Genomic DNA, 25,052 nt, shown 5'->3' with positions numbered 1-25,052 from the left:
TGCACCAACAAGAATAGCCCCTTAAGGAGGAGAAATGAGAGTTGGACTGCATTTTTGTGTGTTACTTTTATAAGATTCTTATTTCCATTCGCAAAGCAACCTTAATTAAGCTATTAGTTAGGTAAAGTACTAGGGCAACTTACATTGCAGACATTTTTGACAAAAACTGAATTAACAAAGTCAAAAACTGTAATGTAAAATGATATGTTAATGTGTTCGTCCTCTCTTCTTTCCTTCCTTCTATCTATCTACTGTATAATTTTTAGTCATTCTTTTTTTCTCAATTTATTGAAAATGGTCACAGTTTGCCAAAATGAACCTAGTCCTGCTTTTTGATATTGCCCGTCACTGCACCGTTCCCGCTGCCTTAAAAAAGGCCAATTCCATCCTGAAAGACTCATCACACCCCAGTCACAAACTGTTTGAGCTACTGCCATCAGGCAGGAGATACAGATCCATAAAAACCAGGACAAATAGGCTAAGAAACAGTTTCTACCCAATAGCCATAATCTCACTGAACGGTGCTACCATAGCATAGCTTCATGTTTTACATTTTATGAATGTGGATGTGCATGGGTGGTATATGTGTGGGGTGTAAAGTTTTTATGCACTTTTTTATGTCCTTTTATGTCCATAGTGACTTTTTTACTTATTTATTGCTACTTTTGCACTGAACAAGGAATGCACTTAATTTCGTTTTACCTGTGACAATGACAAATAAAGATATTCTATATTCTATTCTATATTCTATTCTATAGGGCAGCAGTCCCCAACCACCGGGCCGCGGCCCGGTACCGGGCCGCAGGACATTCCTAACCGGGCCGTAGCCTACGACATGAGTTTAAAAGAAAAATGCATGCAAACTAAACTAAATTTAATTCGCAATAATGTCACGTTTTTTACATGGCATAGGCCTATATGCAGTTGTTTGATTGCACGATGTTTGCATTTTGCAAGGTCTATTTTCGCCTGTCTGTCCCGCCTGTCTGTCCCGCCTCACCTTCAACACTTATATTGCCTGCTAGAATGAGCAACAAAAACAAGCATCTTTAGCAGGTCGCGGCCCTCAGGTCAGCTCACTTCAGGGTTGCTTTGACCTCAACCTGTTCTTGGCTTTAAACGGTAGTGTCACAGTGGACCGGGGTGTATTTGATATGTTCCAAAAAGTAGTGGGGGTTTTAGCTAAACTGCTAGAATGAGCGTTACTTCCCAACAAAAAAACAAGCATCTTTAGCAGGTCACTGTGGAGGAGGAAGAGCAGTTGATCGAAATTGCAAATGACGGTGGTTTGAGTTGGCAGGTTTTGGATCAAAACCAAAGCAGAATATCCGAGATGCAGCTGAAAGATTTCTTACAACTAGAAAAAAATTATGATGATTATATGACCACTGTTGCAGGGAAACAAGCAGGGATTATATTAAGAATGCACGTTTAGTTCCCATGTTTTGTTCCCATATTTTGTTAAGCATGTTCACACTTATAGATGTAGCTTCAAGTTGTTCAATATTCATAGTTCATAGTTCATATTGTTCACTTCTTCAAGTTCACGTTTTTCACAAGAGAAGTTCATACATAACTGGAGCTAGTTCTTTTCAAGTAATGCATGCACAACACATATGGAACATGGAACCCCCGAATAGGAATCAAACCGGTCCATGGTACATAAAAGGTTGGGGACCCCTGCTATAGGGGATAACAAACCTTCAGACTATAGAGCCCTAGACCCCAGGCATGTGTCCAGGAGCCATTCTGGGGCTCCACCTCTCTCATGAGACCACCTTAGAAGAATGCAATCTCTCCATGACAGGTATAGAGTTTCAGGTACATTTGGCGCTGGGAGGTGTTTTGCCTTACCTAGGGTTAAGTAAAAGTTTTAGTTTGTAAAAGGGTTTGCTTTCAGGGAAACATTCAAGCTTTCAAAAACAAAGTTTCATCTTCCAAACAGAGATGGCTTATAGCAAATAAATAAGCACAAGCATACTGGGGGAAAAATGATTATGTGTCCTATGCCTTACATATTTCCCATCAAATAAATGATGACAAACAAGTTTTTTGTATATTGCAAAACCGGTATGCCCCTTCTGTTGTAGTGTGAACAAGTTTGCCTAAAACCTGTTTGGCTGAGGTTTAAAAATCAATAAGGTCCTGAAGGAACCTTGACATGGTTTGATGGAAGGAAATGAAGTTGCACAGCGAGTGAGTTGGTGTAGCTAGCAGCTGTTGCACAGCTTGTTTCCATTCCCCATCTGCCTATCACAAGCACAAAGACATGAATGACACAATCTTCCAGCTGGATGTGTAATTTTAAGATACTGATGCAGTAATTTCTTATGCAATCTGTCTTTGGACATGTTAGCCTAAGGTGGTCAACCTTTTAGTCTGATGCCCCAGAACGGATTGTGATGTTTACTCAGAAACTGGCATGGAGATGAATTTGAGAGATTTGACACCACTTTCTCTAGGTCTGCATACCTCCCGTGACACCACCATGGAATATGCTGGAAAAATAAATCCAGTGAGACCATAGCAAGCAATATCTACAAACCATAAAGAATTTACATTGCTTCATCTAAGTATTGTACATTTATGCTTTCGTAACACATTGAACATTTTCACAGCCAAAGCATGATGATAGATTTTTTTTTCCCGCAGATGGGAGCTCTCAAAATGGAAAATGAATTTAAATGACCTTCACTGCCCTCTTTTTACACTTAACATATAAAGTGAGCAGCAGAATTTAGCCAAATATGAGTTTTAGTCAGCGTATGGAAAAGTTCCAAATGTCAGACTTCAGAAAGTTGTGGCAAAATGTCAAAATGAAAGCTCAAACCCCTTCAGGAAAGAACACATGTGGGAGTAAAAAGGTAGTGGGGCTATAATTTCTTCTTTCCATTATTTATCTAAAGACCCTCGTGCCCACTTTCTTCCAATTATGTCCTGTTTGCAATAGTAGCCTGGCAATTACACCACCACCACCACTCAACACAAAGTCACCCATTAAAGTGCACTTAAAAGATATTAGGCTATATAACATCAAGAAAAACAGGATAAATGCCTCTTGTCTATGGTAGTGGTATGGTGCTTGATACAAATGTAATGAATGCATACAAACCAAGCAATGGGAACTGTCAACCAAGCGAGCTGAACAGTGTGACATCTCCCCTCCCTTGCCATTCAACATCTCTGTACTTCATGGCAGCTAAGGTGGGGAGGTAACAGGTCCCTTTGAGTCTTTGGAAAGAATGGTAACACACACTTCTATGAATATTCAGGAGGTTGTCAGACAGGCAACACGAGAAACCAGAACCAGTTCCCCCGCCAGACCGCTTGACCACAAACAGGACTGGCTATATGTTTGAATGATACAGCATGTGTCTCCGCAGCCTTTCTGATACCACTTTGCCCTTTGTTAACGGGCAGTGATAATGTGAGGTTGTGCTTAACCCTGAAAGCTTTGTAGCCCAGGGCGGGGTGGGGGACGATGTCCTCCCAATATTCAGATATGACCAAAATGTCCCCCCCCAATATATGGACATAGAAAAATAAATAAAGAAAACGCTATACTACAGGAAACCAACAAGCACCATCTTCTGAAATGTCATCAAATGTAAGTAACGCATGTGAGTAACCTAGTGAAGAGAGAGAGAGAGAGAGTACACCCCTGAATGGTTTGTCCTGATGGTTTTGCGCTTTTCGTTAGTGGCGTGTGATCAAAAGCTTTCATTTACTGCACCATGGGTGAGGTAGGCCCTGTCAACAATATCAAAAGCTACCCGGTAGGCATTTCTCACAAAACTTGTTGGAAAGGTGTAGCACAGGCTCAGGAAAGATTCATTTTTGGACCCATCAGCGAGGGGAACTTTATTTTTAGCCTATTTTCTGGCAATGATATAGCTAAAGAGAAACTTGCCAAGTGCCATTTTAGTTTAAATGATGAATTTGTGCGTGCCCGTGTCAGTAATTTATTTCAAATGTCTTACAACATAAATAATGCATTCATATAGTAATGTCAGAAATTAACCTGTTTATAGGCCTCTTAGTAGCCTAATGGCTGTTGCATCTTGCTGTTACAGGTGCGCACTCAATCGCGCATCCATGCAGGCAAAGCGTAGGACTCGTGTGGTGATGGCACACAACTTAGGCTACGTTTCTACGGTGACGATGAAAAGAGAAGTTTCGCGTTTAGACGAGCATTCTCAGGGGGAATTCTTTGTTTATATGAAGACGCAAGAGTATGTGATATTCGATTGGATATGCATTCCAGACCGCTGGGTGGTGGTGTGATAGAACCCCGGTACATCATGCGCGCAGACATTCTAATTTGACAGTTTAGCCAGAGAGGTAATCAAGGATCTTTGGTTTAGCCGTTTTAGGACGGAGACGCAACCCGGTCGCCTTCAAAACTCCACACTCTGGAAGGAGTCTTCAGATTTTCGCCTTCAAGCCCCGATGGCGGGTCAGCCGGTAAACGAAAAGGCACTTATGATAAAATATTTTGTCGTCTTCCTTCGCAATCGTTCTCGTATAAATGGCCCCTTAGGAAAGAACGTTTACAATGCTGGCGGTGATAACCGAGAGTCAGGTTAGTGATAGCCTACAATTAAAGGTGCCATGTGTAAGAATTGAGGTAAAAATATCCAAAAAATTAGCTACACGCATCAAAAGAATGAGAAGAAATAAGGATAATGATGTCATTAAAAAATGACAAGGTATAGTGCTGCAGAGATATCAACCTGAATTAGCATGCTAAATTACTAGCCACAGCCAGACAGGTGTCATAATACCAGTTTTGGCCATGGGAGGCAGTATGCAGGCAACATAACCGCCAGCCAAACTGCAATACACGTGTCTCGGTTGTTACTCTAGGGTAGACCAACTCACTTTCTGGAGGTATACTGCCCCCATCTTTTATGGAATGTGGAGTATGAATTGATTTTTTGGCAGACATTACACATGGCACCTTTAATGTGAATCGCGGACAATAATCAAAGAAAAGAATCGCACCTCCATTCAAATAAAGGCTGTAGTAATGTTTCTACATGTTGGCACAGAACGGAATTTCTGTCAGAAACCAGGCTATAATGCATGGAGTAACGTGAGTCAGACAGAAGAGGGTCCTGTCTTAGTAGCCTATTCCTGAATCATTTCCCTTTCAAACTACGTTAAAATTGTGTGTTCAGCATAATAAAATCAAAACACAAATACAAAATCTTATTAGGCTATAGGTCCAACCCTATGTAGCCTATCTAAGCCTTAGTTTTAAAAAAATATTGTTTGCATATGTACCCAGGGGTTCATAATCCATCCATGCCCATATCCGTCAAACGTTTTGAATACCCTAATTGACTGACTTAACTAATGACTTGCGATTTTTAATCAAATAATATTTGTCCATGGCAGGAAATGTATTGAAATTCTGTTTGGGGGTCCCCCAGACACCACCACAGATTTGGTCCCCCCCAATGTTGACATCATGACTACGGCCTTGTTGTAGCCTATATATTCAAGAACCATGTCTTTGTCTTCAGTCATTCTGCATTGTTCAGGTTGTGGTTTGATTAGGCTGTAAATGTAATTTTGTAAACAGGTGTAATTCACATTTACAGTCCCCTAATTACTTGTATTTACCAAGTAAATACAGAGTAACTTATATTATTTTATTGGATGAACACGTAGGTAAATACAGAGAAACTACACATGAAATGAAACACCTCAACTATTACCAGTAAATGATATCACATTATTGAGAAATTATTACAGGTAATACATAGATAAATACAGAGAAACTACAGCACATACCAAGAAAAACCTTCACTACCCATCAACTCAACTGAGAACCATGCTAAGAGCTGTTTAAGCTTGCCATAACTCAAGATATAACTGCATACTTTCTATGGAAGTAGGCAAGTGATTCTTAGAAACAACTTCTATTATGTTGGTATTACCCCAGTTACCATTGTAGTTATCCAAGGTTTGTGTTGGTAAGATTAAGGTTAACCTTGAAACGAAGATGGAACATTCCAATAAATTACTTTTAATAGTTGTTCACCAGTACAGCCATTTATAATGAGTTTAAAAATCTATAAAAGTAGAATATTTCAACTCTTTGATACTTACTACAGCATTCCATTCCTCAGGTTGAATAGGCTTCCCCACTGTTTTCAATTCTCACTGAGTCACTTTGAAGACAGCAGACTGCAGATTCAGATTTTGCCTCACACTACCCTTAGGGTCAGTAACATTCATCAAGTGATGGTGGTTCCATCAGAACTAAGCCAGTGACAGTGTGGTCATGGTGAGGATATACAAGACTCTCTACGACACAGTGAGTGTTGATATATTCAACAACAGCACTATGGATGAAAAGTACTGAGCCGCCACCATTTGCTTTCAGTGGAGGAGCAGACAGACTTTTAAACTAGCGGATAAAACTTCAAAGTCTGGCGAGTTGGAAATGATGGGACCTAGGAGATGAAAGAGGGTCATATTTACATCTCGAGGAGGATGAAAAAAAAGGAAAAAGAAAAAGCTGTTACATGGATGCCTCTCCGATGGCAATAGTGACAGAATATACAATATTAAAAAGCTTTTGAGTTTTTGTGGCGGAGGGTTCTACAGTTCCTGTTTGATCTGCTGATATTGTTTCGAGGGGGCACTGCGAAGTGTACTGCATCACAGTATTACCAACACGTTTGATGTTTCAGAAAGCTGTCTGAACTCCATCAAGGTTTACCTATAGCCACCCCTATTCCCCACACACAGAAGCCCTTATTTACCTAGAAGTTGTTGTGAAGGCTCTGTCTATCCCTGAGTGTAAGCTGCCATAGAGATGAATGGCTAGTCTGAGTACTGTGATTTTAAGCAGCGTTAGAAAAAGTCTCTCAGCGGCCCTGAGGCAAGAATCCTTTGGAAAAAAACACTTGTTGATGAAGGTAGCCGTAATAGGAAATTGTTAATTAAAAAGTCTGTAGTTTATTAGTTCTTGTACACACCAATTAATGGTATTTATCTTTTGATGTTAAGCATAGGACACTTACAAAAAAGAGAGATGTGTCAGTGATCAATCAGGGCACTTCAGAAGGACACACGGACTGAATTTTCTGTCTGCAGTGTAGCAAAGAGTTGATGTTAGGCAGGGTAAGATTTTTTTCACACACACACAGAAAAAAAAGACATTCAATTTGATTTGAGAGGAAAACGGGATCCTGCTAAGCATGGCATTGATTGCAATTACACTGCATCAATTGTTTCCCTCGCCGGTTTACAAATGAATCACTTCCCCCTAATTGTGGATGCAAGTCTTCAATGTGTCATTTTCTAATTACACTGAATTATGGAGAGGAGCATGGATCCCGCCATGCCTGCAAGGCAGGGCATGATGTCTCATAAAATTACTGTGGGTATGGATTTGCCAATAAAGAGGTCATGAAATGAACACAAATACTTTTGTTTATTGACAATGCATTACTGACAGCATAGAGAAACATGGCATGTTTTCTTTTTTTTTCTACACACAAATAGACAAAGACAAACAGGTAGTGAAGACATCACACACGCACACACACAAGCAAATACACACATGTAAACAAAACAAACACATAAACAGCTTCCTTTAGGCCTGACTTGGAGAGGGGTGGGATGGGGGGTGGGGGAACTGAGTCCATCAACCATTCAGAAATTCAGACTTTACAGAGTGTTTTATTCATGTGATGTTAACACACCCTTTCTGAGTGGGGGCAGACAGCCCACAGCACTTCAATCAAGTACAGATGGAGAAGAACACAAGTTCATTATGAAATAAAAGGGGATTTGGGTTCCTGCAGACTCGTTGGCCTTACTACAAGGCACAAAGTGAGTAAAAAAGTCCTTAATACAAAATCAATGAAAGCCTCTCAGGAATCCTTTTGAAGAAGCAATGTGCTGCAAGACATCTCCTTCTAACATTCCATAAGGATTTGCTGAGATTCTTTGTCTCCTAATCAAAATGGTGATTGACATCAGTAATCTTTGTAAGGTATGTTCTGGAATACAGAGCACGTTCATTTCATAAGAGCTGTTGGAAACATAGAGATGTGTCATCATTGTGTTTCCCATCCAAACACACACATTCATTTTAATCTCACTTTCCCAGAGTGGACACTTGGCCATGCGCTGTGTTTTGTTGTACTCACTGTGAGAGTTTGTAGGCCAACATACTGTTCAGAAACACTGCTCTGCTGACAGCTCAGTTCAAGAGCCCTTCATCAGGCAACATTACAACTACATTACAACTGTGGGAGGGAGGCGCTCATGTGCAGACAAGGGTCACTCATCCGTCTTGGACTAGATCTTACCCTAAGAATTAAAATCACCTCTCTCTCTTTCTCTCTCGCTCTCTCTCCTGCTTTTCTGTTCCTCTCTCCCTCTCTTTTTTGTCTCTCTCTGTCCCTCTCTTTTGTCTCCCTCCCTCTCTTCTCTCTCTCTCAACAGTGCAGGCAGCTGTGGCGGTGTCACCTCAGGCGCTGCGGTTTCACCGGGGGCCAGCTGCTTTCCGTGCCAGCCTTTCATTGGAATAAAAAAAAAAAAAAAAAAAACAACGACAACACTCGGCCCAGGGGGAAGTAGGAGCAGTGAAGGTCGAGCAGGGACGCGTGGACACAACCAGGAGCTTTCAGCACCACCGTCTCCTGGGGTATTGCCTAGACGTCAGACTAGAATCACTTTCCCTAATGGAAAACTATTGTCTGCTGTAGAGGACATTAAACTGTTAGGAGTTGGAGTGCTGGAGTCTTTCCTAGGGAGGAGGAAGAGGCAGGGAGAAGGCGGCCATGACTCAAGAGCTCAGGGGAGGTGAGGGTAACATTGGGGGAAAAAAACATATACTGACAAGGCAGGAAAAATACTAAATGGTCCAGAATATAGGAAGAAATGCCATTCAACTTAAAATACACACACAGTGCACTCAACCCTTTTATGTTTTATTGAAATATCATGGACAGGTTTGCTAAATCCCATCATTTAGCTTCTATGCTGATTTCAGAGGGAAGAATGTTTGCTTTTTAATCTGTTCTTTGTTACTTGGCTCCGGAAGCTTGAGTTAGAGAGTTTGGCATGAACCATGCCAATGTCATGGGCAGAGGGAGGACATCTGTAACTGTCTATCTGCCATCTGCCATTGCTTGGGATGGAAAGTAAAAAGTACGCAAGGCGTCAGATCAGTTTGTCATGTCATCTGATTCATGTAGAAAACAAGAAATCTAGAAGCCAAAAACAATGCAGTTGAAACTTATTGCTATAATGGTAGAACACTATTCAGTTATCAAGCCTTGGATGAATTCAACCCTTTTTGACACCCAACAAACACTGTAAGCTATGGTCAACTCAGCTTTACAGGCAAAAGTTGCATTACCGCCAAAAAAAAAAACCCCTTCTCCACACAAGCACATTAAGTACTAACATTACAGTATGTCTGTCTTAAAGAGACGCAAGAGCCAGTTGACTTACAATAAGGCACTGGAGGTCTATGATTTATTCATCGGAAGGGGATTAGATATTCCACAATGAACAAAACAACAATGTAATTAGAAGGTGTCATTTCTAGCAATTTGGTGACACGTTGAAGGCTCGCTGCAATATTAATCCAGTCTCGCTGTCCTTCTCTGTGCAGATCTGAAAGAGAGTCGCGGTGTGTGTGTGTGTGTGTGTGTGTGTGTGTGTGTGTGTGTAGGGGAGGCGGGCACAATTTCCCATTAGCTACCAGACAGTTGAGCTAGATGTACTCAGTTAAGTGGGTTCACTGTCAGTTCACACTACTGTAAAATGTATGCGGCTGGAGGGGAATGTATGGGCGAGTTTAAGTCTGGGAGCCGGAGTGTTTAAGAAGGAAAACACTCAGAACACATTGCAGCCGACTCCACATCCGGCCCAGACACCACCGCCACCCTCTCCGCCGCCCTGGATTTGGAGCTCCATTATAGAGCCTACGCAGCTCTCCCTTTGGGAGAAGGAGCAAGAGAGAAACAGACAGAGAGAGGAAGATGACAGCGAATGTGTGAGGGAGAGAGTGGGTTTGATACACACATTAACACCACCCCCACATACATCGCACACCACACACACACACACACACACACACAAACACACACACTCACACACACACTCCTTTTAGCACTCTTTCCATGTTTTCTTGGCAGCAGAGTCTGAACATCTCCGATAATGTCTCAGAAAGATGCTGTCACTCCGAGCCTTCTAATACAGATCAGGCTGCAGCCTCTCTGAGTGGGGATGTGGGGATGTCGGCAAAGGAGACGGAAAAAGATGTGTCTTTGGTTGTGTCCTCTGATCTGCCATTGCTTTGGTTATTACTGTTGGTGCAGCATGGTGCCATCCTCCATTGCATTCTTCGGTGTATTGAACAAAATTTTAAGCTGGTCTGTTTCTTTCATGTTGGAAAACACCCTAAAAATGAAGGAGAGGAAGAGAGATAGAGAGAAGGAGAGAGAGAGAGGGGGGGTGTCAAGTCAGGCTCATGAGCAACAATAACTCCGAACAGCAGAACGAGCAATGGCAACAACCAGAAAACAAACAAACACACAAGAAAAAACAAGAGTTGTTCTTTAATCACTTTTAACATATGTTCCTCTTGGAGATACATTTAGTCAAGCGTTTGGTGGAGATAATGGATTTTTGTCAAAAACAATCAATAAGTCATTATCTCTTTGGGGTTTACAAAGGGAGCCCTGGCTTGCGTGCTCATCCCCGCCTGAAAGCGCCCCCTGTCAGGGCTTACGTGGCACAAAGCCCCCTGTCCTCTGGGAGCACTGGAGGACACTAATCGCCCAGGCACAAAAGGGGTGCCAGCACCCTTGCCAGCCACTGAGAGAGAGAGAGAGAGAGAGAGAGAGAGAGAGAGAGAAAGGTGGGGGGTTCTCAGGGGGAGGATTGTGGGGTGGTACAACAGAGAGGATTAGGATGGAGGAAGCAAGAGAGGTGGAGATTGCCTGAAGAGGATCCTAGAGCATCTCCCCGTGTCTCGTTCTCTCCTCTCTCTCCCAGTGGATTTGGGCTCATAACATGGACCACTGGAAGAAGCTGGTGGCGATTATTGATCTGGGGGAGCCATGGGACTTTGGCAGCAGTGCAGTCATCCCACATCACAGTGGTGTCACCCTCAATGATGTGCATTTTGTGGAAAATGTCCAGATTTGGTCATCGGTCATGAATAAATCATGTTTACTGTATGGCATGCATATGTATGTGTGTAAAAACTGAGGAGGGTATGCATGAATGATTGTAATGATAAGTCCCTCAACAGTACAAACAATTCATAGTACATGTTGATTCTTCTATAAAGATACAATACCATTTAAAACAAGGACAAGCTATTCCAGATATACAAATGGTGTTTGAAAGAACAAACACTATGGTTATACATGCACAGGTTCTCAACAAATATAGAATTCTGATAGAAAATAACATCTTCTCAGAATTGATAAAAATAGACAAAGGAACACTAGGGCATCACAACAAGCTGGTAGGGAAGTTTTTGTTTTCCTCAATGGCTTGATTCCTTGTCTTATATTAAAAAAGAGCTTTTGAAAATTGCTGTGGGGGGTGACCGAGGAGCATCAGCAGAGGTGTTTGTAGGCACTAGTTGATGGCAACAAAGAGTGCCAGCTTTTGAAGGAGAGAGGAAAGTAATTGGGGAGGACCGTAAAGAGACAATCAAGTTTGTGCCACTGTGCTGAAAGGTGACCGTCTGAAGAGAAAGATCAAATTTCTCCCCCCGACCGCTAAAGAGCCAAAGTGACGCGGTGTGCTCTGAAGGGGAAACCGCACCAGGGCAAACGGGGTGAGAGCCAGCACGGGGAGGAGAGTGCTAAAAGCAGAGACATTTTCGGATGTCCACCATTTCTTCAAGGTCCATGTTTCTTTATCGGGAAAAGAGATGAGATGGTGCTGAGATGGATATATGAAACCAGAGCACTGTCCAATCTGAACTCATATCAACTAAAGAAATGTGATTTTCTTTGGGTTTTTTTTTCTGCAATATCAGATATGAGCGCTTTTATTGAATGTCTGCACTAGGAGAGAGAACTAACCAGGCCTGAATGCACAAGTTGTGTACATTCCATGTACAAATGATGGAGATTGTACAGTAACAACCATTTTCTTTTCTGCCTTACAAATCATGCAGCAGTGTTGATGAAACTTGGTTAATGAAATGTTAACTCACCTGTAAACGGACTGTGAAGAGTGGCCTATCAGTGTCATGGCAAATCACTGGATGTTGTCCTAGAAAAGAGGAGGGGACCAGATATAATGTGAAATGCACTGATCCACGTGCAGGCCATAACAAAAACAGCAACAGCAAAAGATGCCAATAGAAGTATGGAGATATCTGATAGAAGTCTATGCTTTTAGCAAGTTCTGTCCTTTAAAAAGCCATTCAGCCATTCTTTTAATAGCACAATGGAACATTTTATCACTGGCTTATAATAATGTTATTATACGTAAAGAAGTTAAGAGAATATTACAACTATTTATAATTCTTTTTACCAGTTTTAATCCCTTCTAATTATTCCCCAGATACACCATAGAAAGGGGGCTTTTATTTTCTTGTCGTTTTTTTTCTTTTTCTTTCTTTAACTTTTAACGAGACAAGAGTAATGAAGTCATCTTATTAGTAACACTTCCTTATTTGGACTTGAGTGTTTATGTTTATTGTATATCATTAGAGCTTCATTAAGAGTGCAGTTAAGCGGGTTAGGTTTGGTTACCTTGTCAAACGGAGGTCTTTTTAAACAGCTACTGCCATCCTCTCTCTGCGGAGGTCAGCGAGGGTCATTTAGAGGGTAGGGGGGGCGGGGCCCTTTAGAACACTGGGAGAGGTCACATGACCAGAAGTAGGAAGAGAGAGCAAAACAACAACAGAAAAAAATGGAGGTCCTCCCACTTCTCCTTCCAAACTCCTCGTCCTCCAAAAGGAACATAAAACAAACCTCAAAAGGTGCATTGTAAAAGAGTTAACATTTGAGTACTGTAGACGAATTGTAATGTTATAGGATCACTGATAGCTTTATCTGTCTTAATAAAAGCAGATGAAAAAGCATCAAGTTACTGATATGGCTCTTTCTATGGCCAAATAGAAGACATCTCTTATTGGCATAGAATTAGTATAGTATATATACTTTTTTGATCCCGTGAGGGAAATTTGGTCTCTGCATTTAACCCAATCGGTGAATTAGTGAAACACACTCAGCACACAGTGAACACACAGTGAGGTGAAGCACACACTAATCCCGGCGCAGTAAGCTGCCTGTTCAACGGGCGCGCCGGGGAGCAATGAGGGGTTAGGTGCCCTTGCTCGAGGCACTTCGGGCCGCCCACTGGTCGGGGCTCGAACCGGCAACCCTCCGGTTACAAGTCCAGAGTGCTAACCAGTGGGCCACGGCTGCCCGTAAATTAGCCTACATATAAAAGAACATACAGAATCTTAAGGGAGGTATAACAAATGCATTTGAACCTCTGGGTTACTAAACTGAGCTTTCACTGCTGTGTAAACCATGAAACCCACAACTGAACATGGCCAGAATTGGGTTGGTTTGGCTGTGTGCTTTCTGAATAGCTCTACCTGAGTAAGAACAAGAGACTTAGAGATATCAAAGCAAGTGAAAATAGAATGAAAAAATTACATTCTGGGCTATCTAAATATCTCATAACTGGTGGTCTATTTAAATCCCATGGGTAATTCTGAGCAGCATTAAGAATTGATTAGATAAATTAATCATATTTCTGTAGATAAAAGGGTGACTACATTATCTGCTGCTTCTCTGGTTTCAGATTTTGAAAAAAAACGTAGTGGAAATTGCTCAGCATGCTGTTAAAACTCCTTTTTATTGAATTTTAAGCAATTTTACATTGTGTTTAAAAGCCTACCGTGTAAATGCATGTACTAGAACAAGATTCTGAATCAATTGTTTAAAAGGTAGTTAGAGATGTGTTATATTAGTTTAAATTATTGTGCTTTTCCTAATAATGATCATTAAAAACAGAGGTTCCTCTCAAACACATGGATATTCTTTCAATTTTTTTATTATAGCATCAACCAAATAGTAAGGATTAAAGGGCTTACACAAGCGCACAATGATAATACTCCTACTTATATCTCAAGACTAGCCTTACCTGAATTTCACTGATATTTTTTGTCTTTTTCAACATTTTATATGGGAAATGGATTATTATCAGAGTGTGGTTCAGCTTGCTTTTATGAGTCAGCAATTCTACTCTATCCCTGATAGAACAGAATCTGTCAGGATAAGGAAACAAAAATTTACTGAAAGCGCCCCTGTAGATGAATTACCTTCTGGGAGCAAAAGAAAAAAAAAGATCCTACTATACGGATGATTAATGGTGAATCCGAATGGTGAACACAACATCAAAAACATTTACACCATGTAAGGAATTTTTTTCTTATTTTTTTTTCCTTGGATTAATCAAAAAATAAAAACAATTCAGCACAATGACATTTCACAACATGCTTCTATAAGCCCCTTAATTCTGAAGTACTTTCAATTACAAAAAAGGAAAGGAGTACAACAATATGTGCATCATATGATTTCACCTTCGACTCTCGCTCCTCTAGATATCTCATTAAAGTAGAATTTGCAAGAGACACACTGAAAACCAATCACCCAATAGCAAGGGAAAAAAACATCATCTACTGTACATATTATCTCTTCTTGCTAGGCTAAATAAGTAACACCTTAAAATAATGTAACCCCCTCTATACCTTGCCCAATTACCCAATAACTGTAATTATTTACTGTAAAGAATCAAGAGTTTACTTGCTTACTCATCTAATCGTACAGCGGTCCTCTTTAGTCCTTCTCGGGAATAAGTAATGGTCATTATTTTCACCATCCTCCACAGCCTGTCACGGTCAACTCAGTTTACAATCAGCGGTTGCTGTGACCTCCTCTCCTCATCTCCAGGTTGGATGTGTTTTCATTTGTATTTTTTTTTTTCGTTTTTGTTTTTTTTTTCATTTTATTCTAAAAAGGAGTGGGATAGTCCATAGAAAATCCATTACTTGGGGGGGGGTGACCCGTGATGTTGTCTCTGCAGGTTGAAAGGGGAGGGTTGTGGGGGAACAGTTCAGTATCTGGTGTAGGGTTGTTCCCTGTACACGCCTTTGGTGGTTCGTGCTGGGGGGGCCTTGGTGCGGGTGGTTGTCCACTCTTCCTGGCCTGCAGACGAGGCGGACACATAGAATCACAATCAAAATCATTTTACTTGGCCAAATGGACTCAGCATACAGGAGGAACTTTTTGGTTTAACGGCTTGAGAATTACGTTTTATGTTTGAAAAAGATTTTTCCCATTAAATTGTGATTTGTTCCACTGTCATTAACATTACAGCACATTCTTTCCAAAATGGCTTCAGACTAGACATTTCTATAGATAGAAACATCTTTGTCTTGCTTTTTTCTCTCTCCCTCTCTCTCTCTCCATCTCTCCAGGTCTTATTTCAAATGATGATTAAAAATAGTGCTGTCAGTTAAACGCGTTATTAACGGCGTTAACGGAAACCTATTTTAACGCCGTCAATTTTTTTATTGCGAGATTAACGTTCATTTTGGTGTAACAAACTTTGGATAATGGAAATCTATGCAGCATCAAAGTGGAGAGCGAAACGCGCTTATAGTAAACTTACTAAATCTTGACACAAACATGAATAAAAGGCACAAAACAAGGTTGGTGTAAGAGTTATCTGTGTGTTTATGGGATTAATGTGACCATGTTCCAATGTTTTGCTCTCTCCAGTTTACTAACAGGAGTGTCACGAATGTATCGATAGGCACAGTCAAACTGCCCATGGCTGACTAATTAAGTTCAGCAAGCTTAACTTTACATGTCATAACATCAACTAAACATAAGCCACACATTCATTCTATCTTGTTGTATGAGCGTAGCCTATTTCCTACAACTAGGTGAGATAATTGGCTATGTTATACTGAGATTTCACAGTTAGCTAGCTAAAAGCTAACCGTTTTGCATGGGATATTATGGTAAGTGTACATGCAAAATTTGTATAATACATGGGGTATTACAAACGAATAAGGTTGGTAATGTACATCGTTTCGACATGGGTAAGTTACATAAACACAATTCTTCATAATTGCCGTGTTAGTAAAATGATTGAATGTCCTGTTAATTAATTAACTAGATGTGCGCCAACGTGTGATTACTATTTTGTCTTTCAATGATATAATGTTAACATGTTTTCCGCTAAAATGGGGCGTGATGCAGATCAAATGTATCTTTATGATAATCTCGCCCGTTAGTAGGCTACGTAAAGCATGCTGCACACACTTGGTTGGGCTTAACGAGGCGGCCAAAGAGTAGTAGCCCTAGGCTGAAGATTTTTTTCGCCACTTGTTATCAACATTCCTCTTTCTGCTACTATTTTACGATGCACTCTGCTTTCGACATTCATTTACATTAGATTCCATTCTTTTCAATACAACTCCTCAAGACACCAGCATCGCACTTTGCAGCCGTGTAAATCCCGTTTATTCAGTTATATTTGGTCGCTGCTCCATAAAATCCATTCATCCAGTGTTTGTTAAAAACCCGGCATTGATGTGTGGTAAGTGACAGTGCACCATAGACTGTAGGCCTATAAAATGCTGAATGCACTCATGTTGAAAAGATCCTTATTTTCAACTGAACTCAAAGATAATGAATATAGTATGAATATAATATTTTCTGTTTGTTATGCCCTTTTAAATGTGTGTAGGCCTACATTTTGTGCATGCACTTCTGCAGTAGCATTTATTTCAGTTTATATCAGCTATATTTCTGAAGAATATGTGTTGCCTCAGGTCTGCTGCACATCTTTTGAAATTTGATTTGAAATAATCAAATAGACCTATGTCTTAAAGTTCAGTTAATAAAGTAACTTGCTTTGCTTTCATTTGAATCCCAATCAATATAAACAATAATTGCTTTATTGTTAATATGGACTCATGGAAAGTTCAGAAATGCAAAATAATAGAATTTTAATCATATGATAAAATATGCGATTAATCGTGATTAACTATAGGAATTCAGCGATTAATCGTGAATACAAATTTTAATCGTTTGACAGCACTATTAAAAAATAATAGGCTCAACAACAGAGCCGGACAGTAACGGAGTACATTTACTTGAGTACAGTACTTGAGTACAATTTTGAGGGATCTGTACTTTACTCGAGTATCATTTTTGGGGAGTACTCATGACTTAACTCAAGTACATTTGAGAGGCAAATATTGTTCTCTTTACTCCACTACATTTCTATCCATAACTGTGAGTACCCATTACTAAAAAAAAGGGAAAAAAAAACCTTGGAAACCCTCAATTTGTTGTTTCCCTCTCAAACGTGATTGGATTGTGCAGGCGCCACTGATTGAGACTATGAGCCTATCAGCAATCACCTTCAGCTTTCCGCCAAAGTCAACTACATGGTCAGATTTAGATAAGAGACGAAACCATTCACGAAACAATGGATGAAGACGCAGCAGGTCCATCCCGGGAATGTGCCAACCTGTGACCTCGCCAGACTATTTCAATTTTCTGAACAAGTTAATGATAGTTTTCGCTTCAAGTGTTTCAATTACAAAATATTATTTTGTATTTGAAATGCGTATTTTAAATACATGTATTAGAAATACTGCCCATCCCTGGCAACATGGTAAAAAGATGAAAATTAAATTTACATTCAAGGTATTAACATTAACATTTTTCATAACTCCATGTAGGACGTTTCTTACATAAATGTAAGCACTGTGGCAGTAGTAATAAATACCTTGGTGTCCACATTACTGAAGACTTAACATGGACTGTTAACACTCAATATGTTCTGAAGAAGTCCAGACAACGACTCTACTTCCTTCGTCAGCTAAGGAAATTCAAAGTTTCTACATCCATCATGAAGGCCTTCTACACTTCAGCGGTTGAGAGTGTTCTAACTGGTAGCATCATTACCTGGTATGGGAACTCCACAGTTAGAGATTGTAGTACTCTGCAGAGAGTAGTGTGCTCAGCTGAACGTACTATAAGAACTCAACTCCCTGCTCTACAAGATATCTATTCCAGAAGAGTACTCCTCTCATCCTAACAATGGATTATTCCTACCGCTGAAATCAAGAAGACGCCTATGTAGTCACAGAGCCAGAACTGAGAGACTCAGGAGAAGTTTTTATCCCCAGGCCATCTGAACTCTGAACTCACACTATACTGACTTTGCACACATTCACTCCTCAGCACTCTCAAACATTTCCCAACTCTGAATTCACACTATACTGAATTTGCACTCATTCACTCCTCAGCACTCATGACCCCCCCACACACACACACACACACACATACACACACATACACACACCTACATGACTTTTAGCACTTTTACATCCCTCTCCCTATGCTACAGACCTTTTATTTATTTTCTTATTTCATCACACATCAAAACAAACACACACACACACACACACACACACACACACACACACACACACACATATATCTGACTTTCTCCAACTTTTGCACATCTCCATAGAACTTTTTATTTATTATTTTTGATTTCTCCTCCATCTATCTACCCATGTCCTTGATTGCCTAGCCTTTCTGCCATATTTCACCATACTTGCAGTACACTGCACCCCCCCCCCCCCTACACAGCACATTATTTCATCAGGAAGCTTCTCCAACACACATCCCCAACATACTTACAGCACACTGAAATGGAAACGAAGAAAACCCAACTTTGTTCCAAGCTCCTTCACTGTTATGTTAGTATTTTGTTTGTTGCTTAAAAACGTTGTATGATGGCCTTGAAGTCTTGAGTTAGCCTACTGAATTGGCTGGTAGCCTACTATAAAGTTTGTGCATGCTCTCTCTCTCCAACGCAAACCAGATTCTGGTACAACGTTGAAAACAGATAAATGTGTTTATTCAAGCACACATACAAATACTGTAGGTCAATTTCAAAGACTTACGGACTAGCCTACTTCAAGTATTAGCCTACGCGACAATAGATTTCTCTTCTTTAGCCTACATAATGCATAGACTACACTTTGTAAAACAAAAGCAGCTGTGACAGGCAGTGGCCGAGATATATTCTGCATCATATCTCGTGATCTTGTGAACTCTACCCCACCCCTCACTCGACAACCACACAGAGATTCTGTAATGTGCGTGTATGTCGCTCACACATACGTCCAGATAAGGTCAGTATAAGGTCCAGGCAGGTTAGCATCATATCTGAATCATCCAAGGGTAGGACCTCCGTTTGACAAACCTCCGTGATATACTCCGGTGGTTATAAATGAAATCGCTTACATATTGCACACTGCCCTCTCCCTACATACACAGCACACTATCCCATCTCCCCTGTCATCCCCCCAACACACACACCAAGACCCCTGGCAGTTGGGTTAGCCCCTTGAGCCGTGGATCTGCCCAAGGTTTCTTCCTTGGTAAGGGAGTTTTTCCTTGCCCCTATTTGCTCTTGTTCTCCTTGCCCCCCCCCCCAATCCCAATCCTCCCCCACTTTTCTTATGCAGCCCTTGCCACTTAATCTACTAAACCCCTTCTACTGCACTTTTTACCCCCCTCCTACACAGCACATTATTTCATCAGGAAGCTTCTCCAACACACATCCCCAACATACTTACAGCACACTGGAAATGGAAACGAAGAAAACCCAACTTTGTTCCAAGCTCCTTCACTGTTATGTTAGTATTTTGTTTGTTGCTTAAAAACGTTGTATGATGGCCTTGAAGTCTTGAGTTAGCCTACTGAATTGGCTGGTAGCCTACTATAAAGTTTGTGCATGTCTCTCTCTCCAACATAAAACCAGATTCTGGTACAACGTTGAAAACAGATAAATGTGTTTATTCAAGCACACATACAAATACTGTAGGTCAATTTTCAAGCACTTACGTTGGACTAGCCTACTTCAAGTATTAGCCTACGACAATAGATTTCTCTTCTTTAGCCTACATAATGCATAGACTACACTTTGTAAACAAAAAGCAGCTGTGACAGGCGGTGGTCGATATATTCTGCATCATATCTCGCATCTTGTGAACTCTCCTACCCCACCCTCACTGACAACCACACAGAGATTTTGTAATGTGGTATGTCGCTCACACATACGCCCCATGATAAGGTCAGTATAAGGTCCGCAGGTTAGCATCATATCTGAATCATCCAAGGGTAGGACCTCCGTTTGACAAACCTCCGCGATATACTCCGGTGGTTATAAATGAAATCGCTTACATATTGCACACACTGCCCCTCTCCCTACATACACAGCACACTATCCCATCTCCCTGTCATCCCCCAAACACACACACCAAGACCCCTGGCAGTTGGGTTAGCCCCTTGAGCCGTGGATCTGCCCAAGGTTTCTTCCTTGGTAAAGGGAGTTTTTTCCTTGCCCCTGTTGCTCTTGGGTTCTCCTTGTTGGTGCCCCCCCAATCCCAATCCTCCCCCACTTTTCTTATGCAGCCCTTGCCACTTAATCTACTAAACCCCTTCTACTGCACTTTTACCCCCTCCCTACACAGCACATTATTTCATCAGGAAGCTTCTCCAACACACATCCCCAACATACTTACAGCACACTGGAAATGGAAACTAAGAAAAACCCAACTTTGTTCCAAACTCCTTCACTGTTATGTTAGTATTTTGTTTGTTGCTTAAAAACGTTGTATGATGGCCTTGAAGTCTTGAGTTAGCCTACTGAATTGGCTGGTAGCCTACTATAAAGTTTGTGCATGCTCTCTCTCTCCAACGCAAACCAGATTCTGGTACAACGTTGAAAACAGATAAATGTGTTTATTCGAAGCACACATACAAATACTGTAGGTCAATTTCCAAGTCACTTACGTGACTAGCCTACTTCAAGTATTAGCCTACGCACAATAGATTTCTCTTCTTTAGCCTACATAATGCATAGACTACACTTTGTAAACAAAAAGCAGCTGTGACAGGCAGTGGCCGCATATATTCTGCATCATATCTCGCATCTTGTGAACTCTACCCCACCCCTCACTCGACAACCACACAGAGATTCTGTAATGTGCGTGTATGTCGTTCACACATACGTCCGTATAAGGTCAGTATAAGGTCCGCAGGTTAGCATCATATCTGAATCATCCGAAGGGTAGGACCTCCGTTTGACAAACCTCCGCATATACTCCGGTGGTTATAAATGAAATCGCTTACATATTGCACACTGCCCTCTCCCTACATACACAGCACACTATCCCATCTCCCCTGTCATCCCCCCAACACACACACCAAGACCCCTGGCAGTTGGGTTAGCCCCTTGAGCCGTGGATCTGCCCAAGGTTTCTTCCTTGGTAAGGGAGTTTTTCCTTGCCCCTGTTGCTCTTGGGTGCTCCTTGTTGGTGCCCCACCCAATCCCAATCCTCCCCACCTTTTTTATGCAGCCCTTGCCACTTAATCTACTAAACCCTCTTCTACTGCACTTTTTACCCCTCCCCCCCATAAATGCACAAATAGGCTGACACCAGACATAATTTCACTGCATTTCTTACTTCCAGTAACTATATGCATGTGACAATAAACTTCCTTGTATCCTTGTAATGCAATATTTAGAAAATGTAGGCTACTCTTGTACTCTTGATACTGAAGTACTACTAAAAACAAGTACTTCAGTACTTTTACTTAAGTAGACATCTGACTGTTGAACTTTTACTTGTACTTGAGTAAAATTTAGCAAAGGGTATCTGTACTTTTACTTAAGTAATGAAGCTGTGTACTCTGTCCGCCTCTGCTAAACAAACACCAACCATTGTTTACAGTAATCTTTCCTAGAATGACCAACCAGCCCAAAATGGCCTCCCCTCACAAAGGGCTAGAGGCTCATCTAAGTAACAAACAAAATGATGGTCCTCCCATGGGTTCTGTCACACTAAAGGAGGATAGAAATTTCTTCTTGCCCTTGAATGCAGGGAAGAAGGTGCCGTTTGTGTCAGTTAGCAAGCGGATCAAACGGCCCACTTAAAAGGAAGACGTACGTGTGTGTGTGTGTGTGTGTGTGTGTGTGGAATCTCCAGATGAAAGGTTACGATCACCATTAGCTCGCAGCTGGGTCAGTCTTTAGGGAAGTGGCCCAATCGATGGAGGCCTTTGTGTGATCTTCAACCAGCCGAGACTCACCCTGGACACAGAGTGCCAAGGCTTTGGCCTGCTGTGTCTGTGTGGGTGTTTAGATGTGTGAGTGAGACTTTGTGTTTGTGTGTGATGTGAGACTATATGGATCACTGGGTATGCATACGTGTGTGTGTGTGTGTGTGTGTGTGTGTGTGTGTGTGTGTGTGTGGTGTGTGGTGTGGTGTGGTGTGTGTTTGCTCCCTCCAGACACCCTCAATGTGGACGTGTTTACCAATACCCTTTAATTAGACCTGTCATCCCTGAGACTAACTGTCACTTAAAAGAAAGGCTTGACCGCCACACCCTTGGGTGCGGAGAGAAAAGGATGGCGAGCATCAGCCGCCCTAATCTAGTGCCTCTCCTTTGAACTGTCAGCCATTATTCTCTTTAGAACTCCCAGCAGGGCATGTAAACAGGTGTTTGTTTGCATCTCTGTGTGAGTGTGTATGGTGTGTGAGGAGAGAAAGACGGAGGGTGTTAGATGCAGACAGAGAAGGAGAGGTGATGAGAAGGAGAGAGGGGGGGAAGAGAGCAGGGATGGTGAGAGTAAAAGAGAGAGGGAGGGAGAGAAAGGTAGAGTATATGAGAGAAAAATAGAGAAATGTGACTCTTCCATTTACTTCTATTTTAAGTTAATCAAGTTCTGCATCCCTTGTTTTGTGCCATAATAGAAATGAACCTGTAGAGTTAATGCTGTCTTGGATTCATTCAATGTCTCCCACGAGCCCGCTGAAACTGAGGGGTTTTAACTGAATCATGAGTCCATTCTTTCTTTCACTTGTTTATCTCTCTGTCCAATTAAATCTGAACAAATTATACGAGCAACAATGTCAAGTTCTATGGCTCGAGTTTCAAAATGCCAGTGAGTGATTCTTTCTCTGTTTGTCGTTCTGGATTACTAATTTCATTTTAATTAGTGTTGTGCTGTACACAGCACATTGACAAACTGGGAAATAAATTCAAAAACTAAATAATATTAATCAGCCACAATGATTACCACCAATTACATTAGTGCAGTATTAGATTAGTCAGCTCCTTATGATGCTATTATTTGACACAAAGAACTTCATGACAGCAGGAGACAGGAGACACATACTGTACACACTAACTGGTGCTTGCGAACGGCACATAGTTGCTCAGTCTCACATGAAATAATGACTGAAGATTAAATGCTCTGAGTTTTCATTCAGAGTTTAATTGGCCAAAATTAGATCACAGAGTATTTTCTGAGCTCCTGAACAGAAATGGAGCACACTGGTGTATATTAGCATTAGGGGAATCGATACACGACTGCCACTTCATTTTTGCACTCCAGGAATACAGTAGGTAAGTTGTAAACCTGCTTTCTGATTTACAGTAAAACTATTGATTTCTTATCATGCAAACCAGATGTATTATTCAGTAAAATGTCATCGCTGGTACACATGCTAATGTGATCGTGTTTTGGCACGTGCTGTGGTAGATGTCGCTGCAATTGTGCATAAGATATCGGAGAATAAGCTTTGGCGGCGAGAGTTAAGACCTGCGAATCCTGGTATCAGTCGACTGAGATGACAGCTCTGATCATGGGAGATAGCAGTGCTGTTGTGCGAGGAATCGGCGGCGGTGATGGAGCTAATAATTTGCAAATCCGCGCGTAATGTGGATGGACTAATCATTTTAATCCTGTTACAAGACAGTCGGACGAGGAACTCACCGTATGACTCATACGACTCCCCGCTGATGCCGTGTCCGTATTCGTAATAGTCGTCTGAGCTGTGGATAGAGACATGAGAGAGAGAGAGAGAGAGAGAGAGAGAGAGAGAGAGAGAGAGAGAGAGAGAGTCAGTCCTTGTTCTGAGAGAATTCAGAGACATCATCCATTTCAGTGACACATTACTGTACATTGCTGTAGAAAAGCCAATATTGACATAGGAAATCATGAGTGAATACAAATAATCTCACACAAGGCAACAGTACTAGGTTAATACTAGGTTTCTAGATACCACACTGAAAATAAAAGTAATTTGTTTCAACATAAAAGGTAGTCAAAATGTTGGCTGTGATATAAGTCTGAGATACAGATAGAATCTAAGCCCCAAAACATATCTAATTCTGATCTTCTACACTGACACCAAATCGGAGACACCAACTAGCTTTGGACATGTACGACAAAATTCACTGACAATGACTACATGCAGATAAATGGACATTCGCGATGGCTGTCACTATTTTGGCAGTAATATATGATATGCCTCGGATCCAGATAGAATCCCAATGCAGATATGATTCTGATCTGTCATACGATCCATGCCAAATGAGAGACAACTACTATCTCTGGACACAACAGGAATCACCCTTTTATTTAACCCTGCTGTGAGATACATCAGATGTACTTCCTCATTCTTACAGTACAAACAGTCTGGCTAGGACATGATAAGGAAACACCTCAATAATGAGTCTAAATGGGAAAAAGGACAAAATGCTTCACAGTATTTCAAGGTGAAACACAAACATTTCCTCTAATATTGGACCAGGTCCCTGGATACTCCTAGGTACTTTATCTGACCTACCCAGTCACAAGGTCCCATTCAATACAATCCCACCAGCTCATTTTCCAGTTGTCTGTATCTTATGTGAAAAGGCAACCATGTCAAGTGTGACAGCAATGAGATCTATGGAGGATTTGAAAAGTGTTAAATTATCACTGCACTGTACATGAGAAGAGCAGACACAGCCAAGAAATCGTGTTAATGAGCATCGCGAGTTCAGACAGGCTGCTGGGAGATTATGGCTAAAAAGCACAAACTTAGGAAGAGACGACTGAAACTGAGAACTGTGCTGCAGAGGTGATAAAAAGGCACA

General features: G+C 41.2%; 1 protein-coding gene across 4 annotated transcripts in view; it reads right to left on the bottom strand.

Annotated features, from left to right (window-relative positions):
• Positions 1-7,431: 7,431 nt before the first annotated feature.
• The window catches only part of khdrbs3 (KH domain containing, RNA binding, signal transduction associated 3), a 119,985-nt gene continuing 102,364 nt past the window's right edge, over positions 7,432-25,052 (bottom strand). The window contains exons 8-12 of one of the 4 annotated variants that reach the window (XR_007192050.1): positions 23,905-23,963; positions 14,834-15,227; positions 12,215-12,273; positions 11,818-11,909; positions 7,432-10,437 (exon numbers count right to left, since the gene is read on the bottom strand). Coding sequence is in view for 1 of the 4 variants with exons in the window: in XM_048230141.1 (XP_048086098.1) it covers positions 15,136-15,227; positions 23,905-23,963 (151 nt within the window). In the remaining 3 variants the exon portion in view is untranslated. Of the gene's footprint in view, positions 11,910-12,214; positions 12,274-14,055; positions 15,228-23,904; positions 23,964-25,052 lie in introns of those variants that run through there. The other 3 variants (XR_007192049.1, XR_007192048.1, XM_048230141.1) reach the window with 3 other exon arrangements.

This window comes from Alosa alosa, chromosome 20 (assembly GCF_017589495.1).
Source record: "Alosa alosa isolate M-15738 ecotype Scorff River chromosome 20, AALO_Geno_1.1, whole genome shotgun sequence".
Taxonomy (NCBI): domain Eukaryota; kingdom Metazoa; phylum Chordata; class Actinopteri; order Clupeiformes; family Clupeidae; genus Alosa; species Alosa alosa.
The sequence above is the reverse complement of the archived record's forward strand: the minus strand, read 5'-3'. Positions and strand labels throughout refer to the sequence as shown.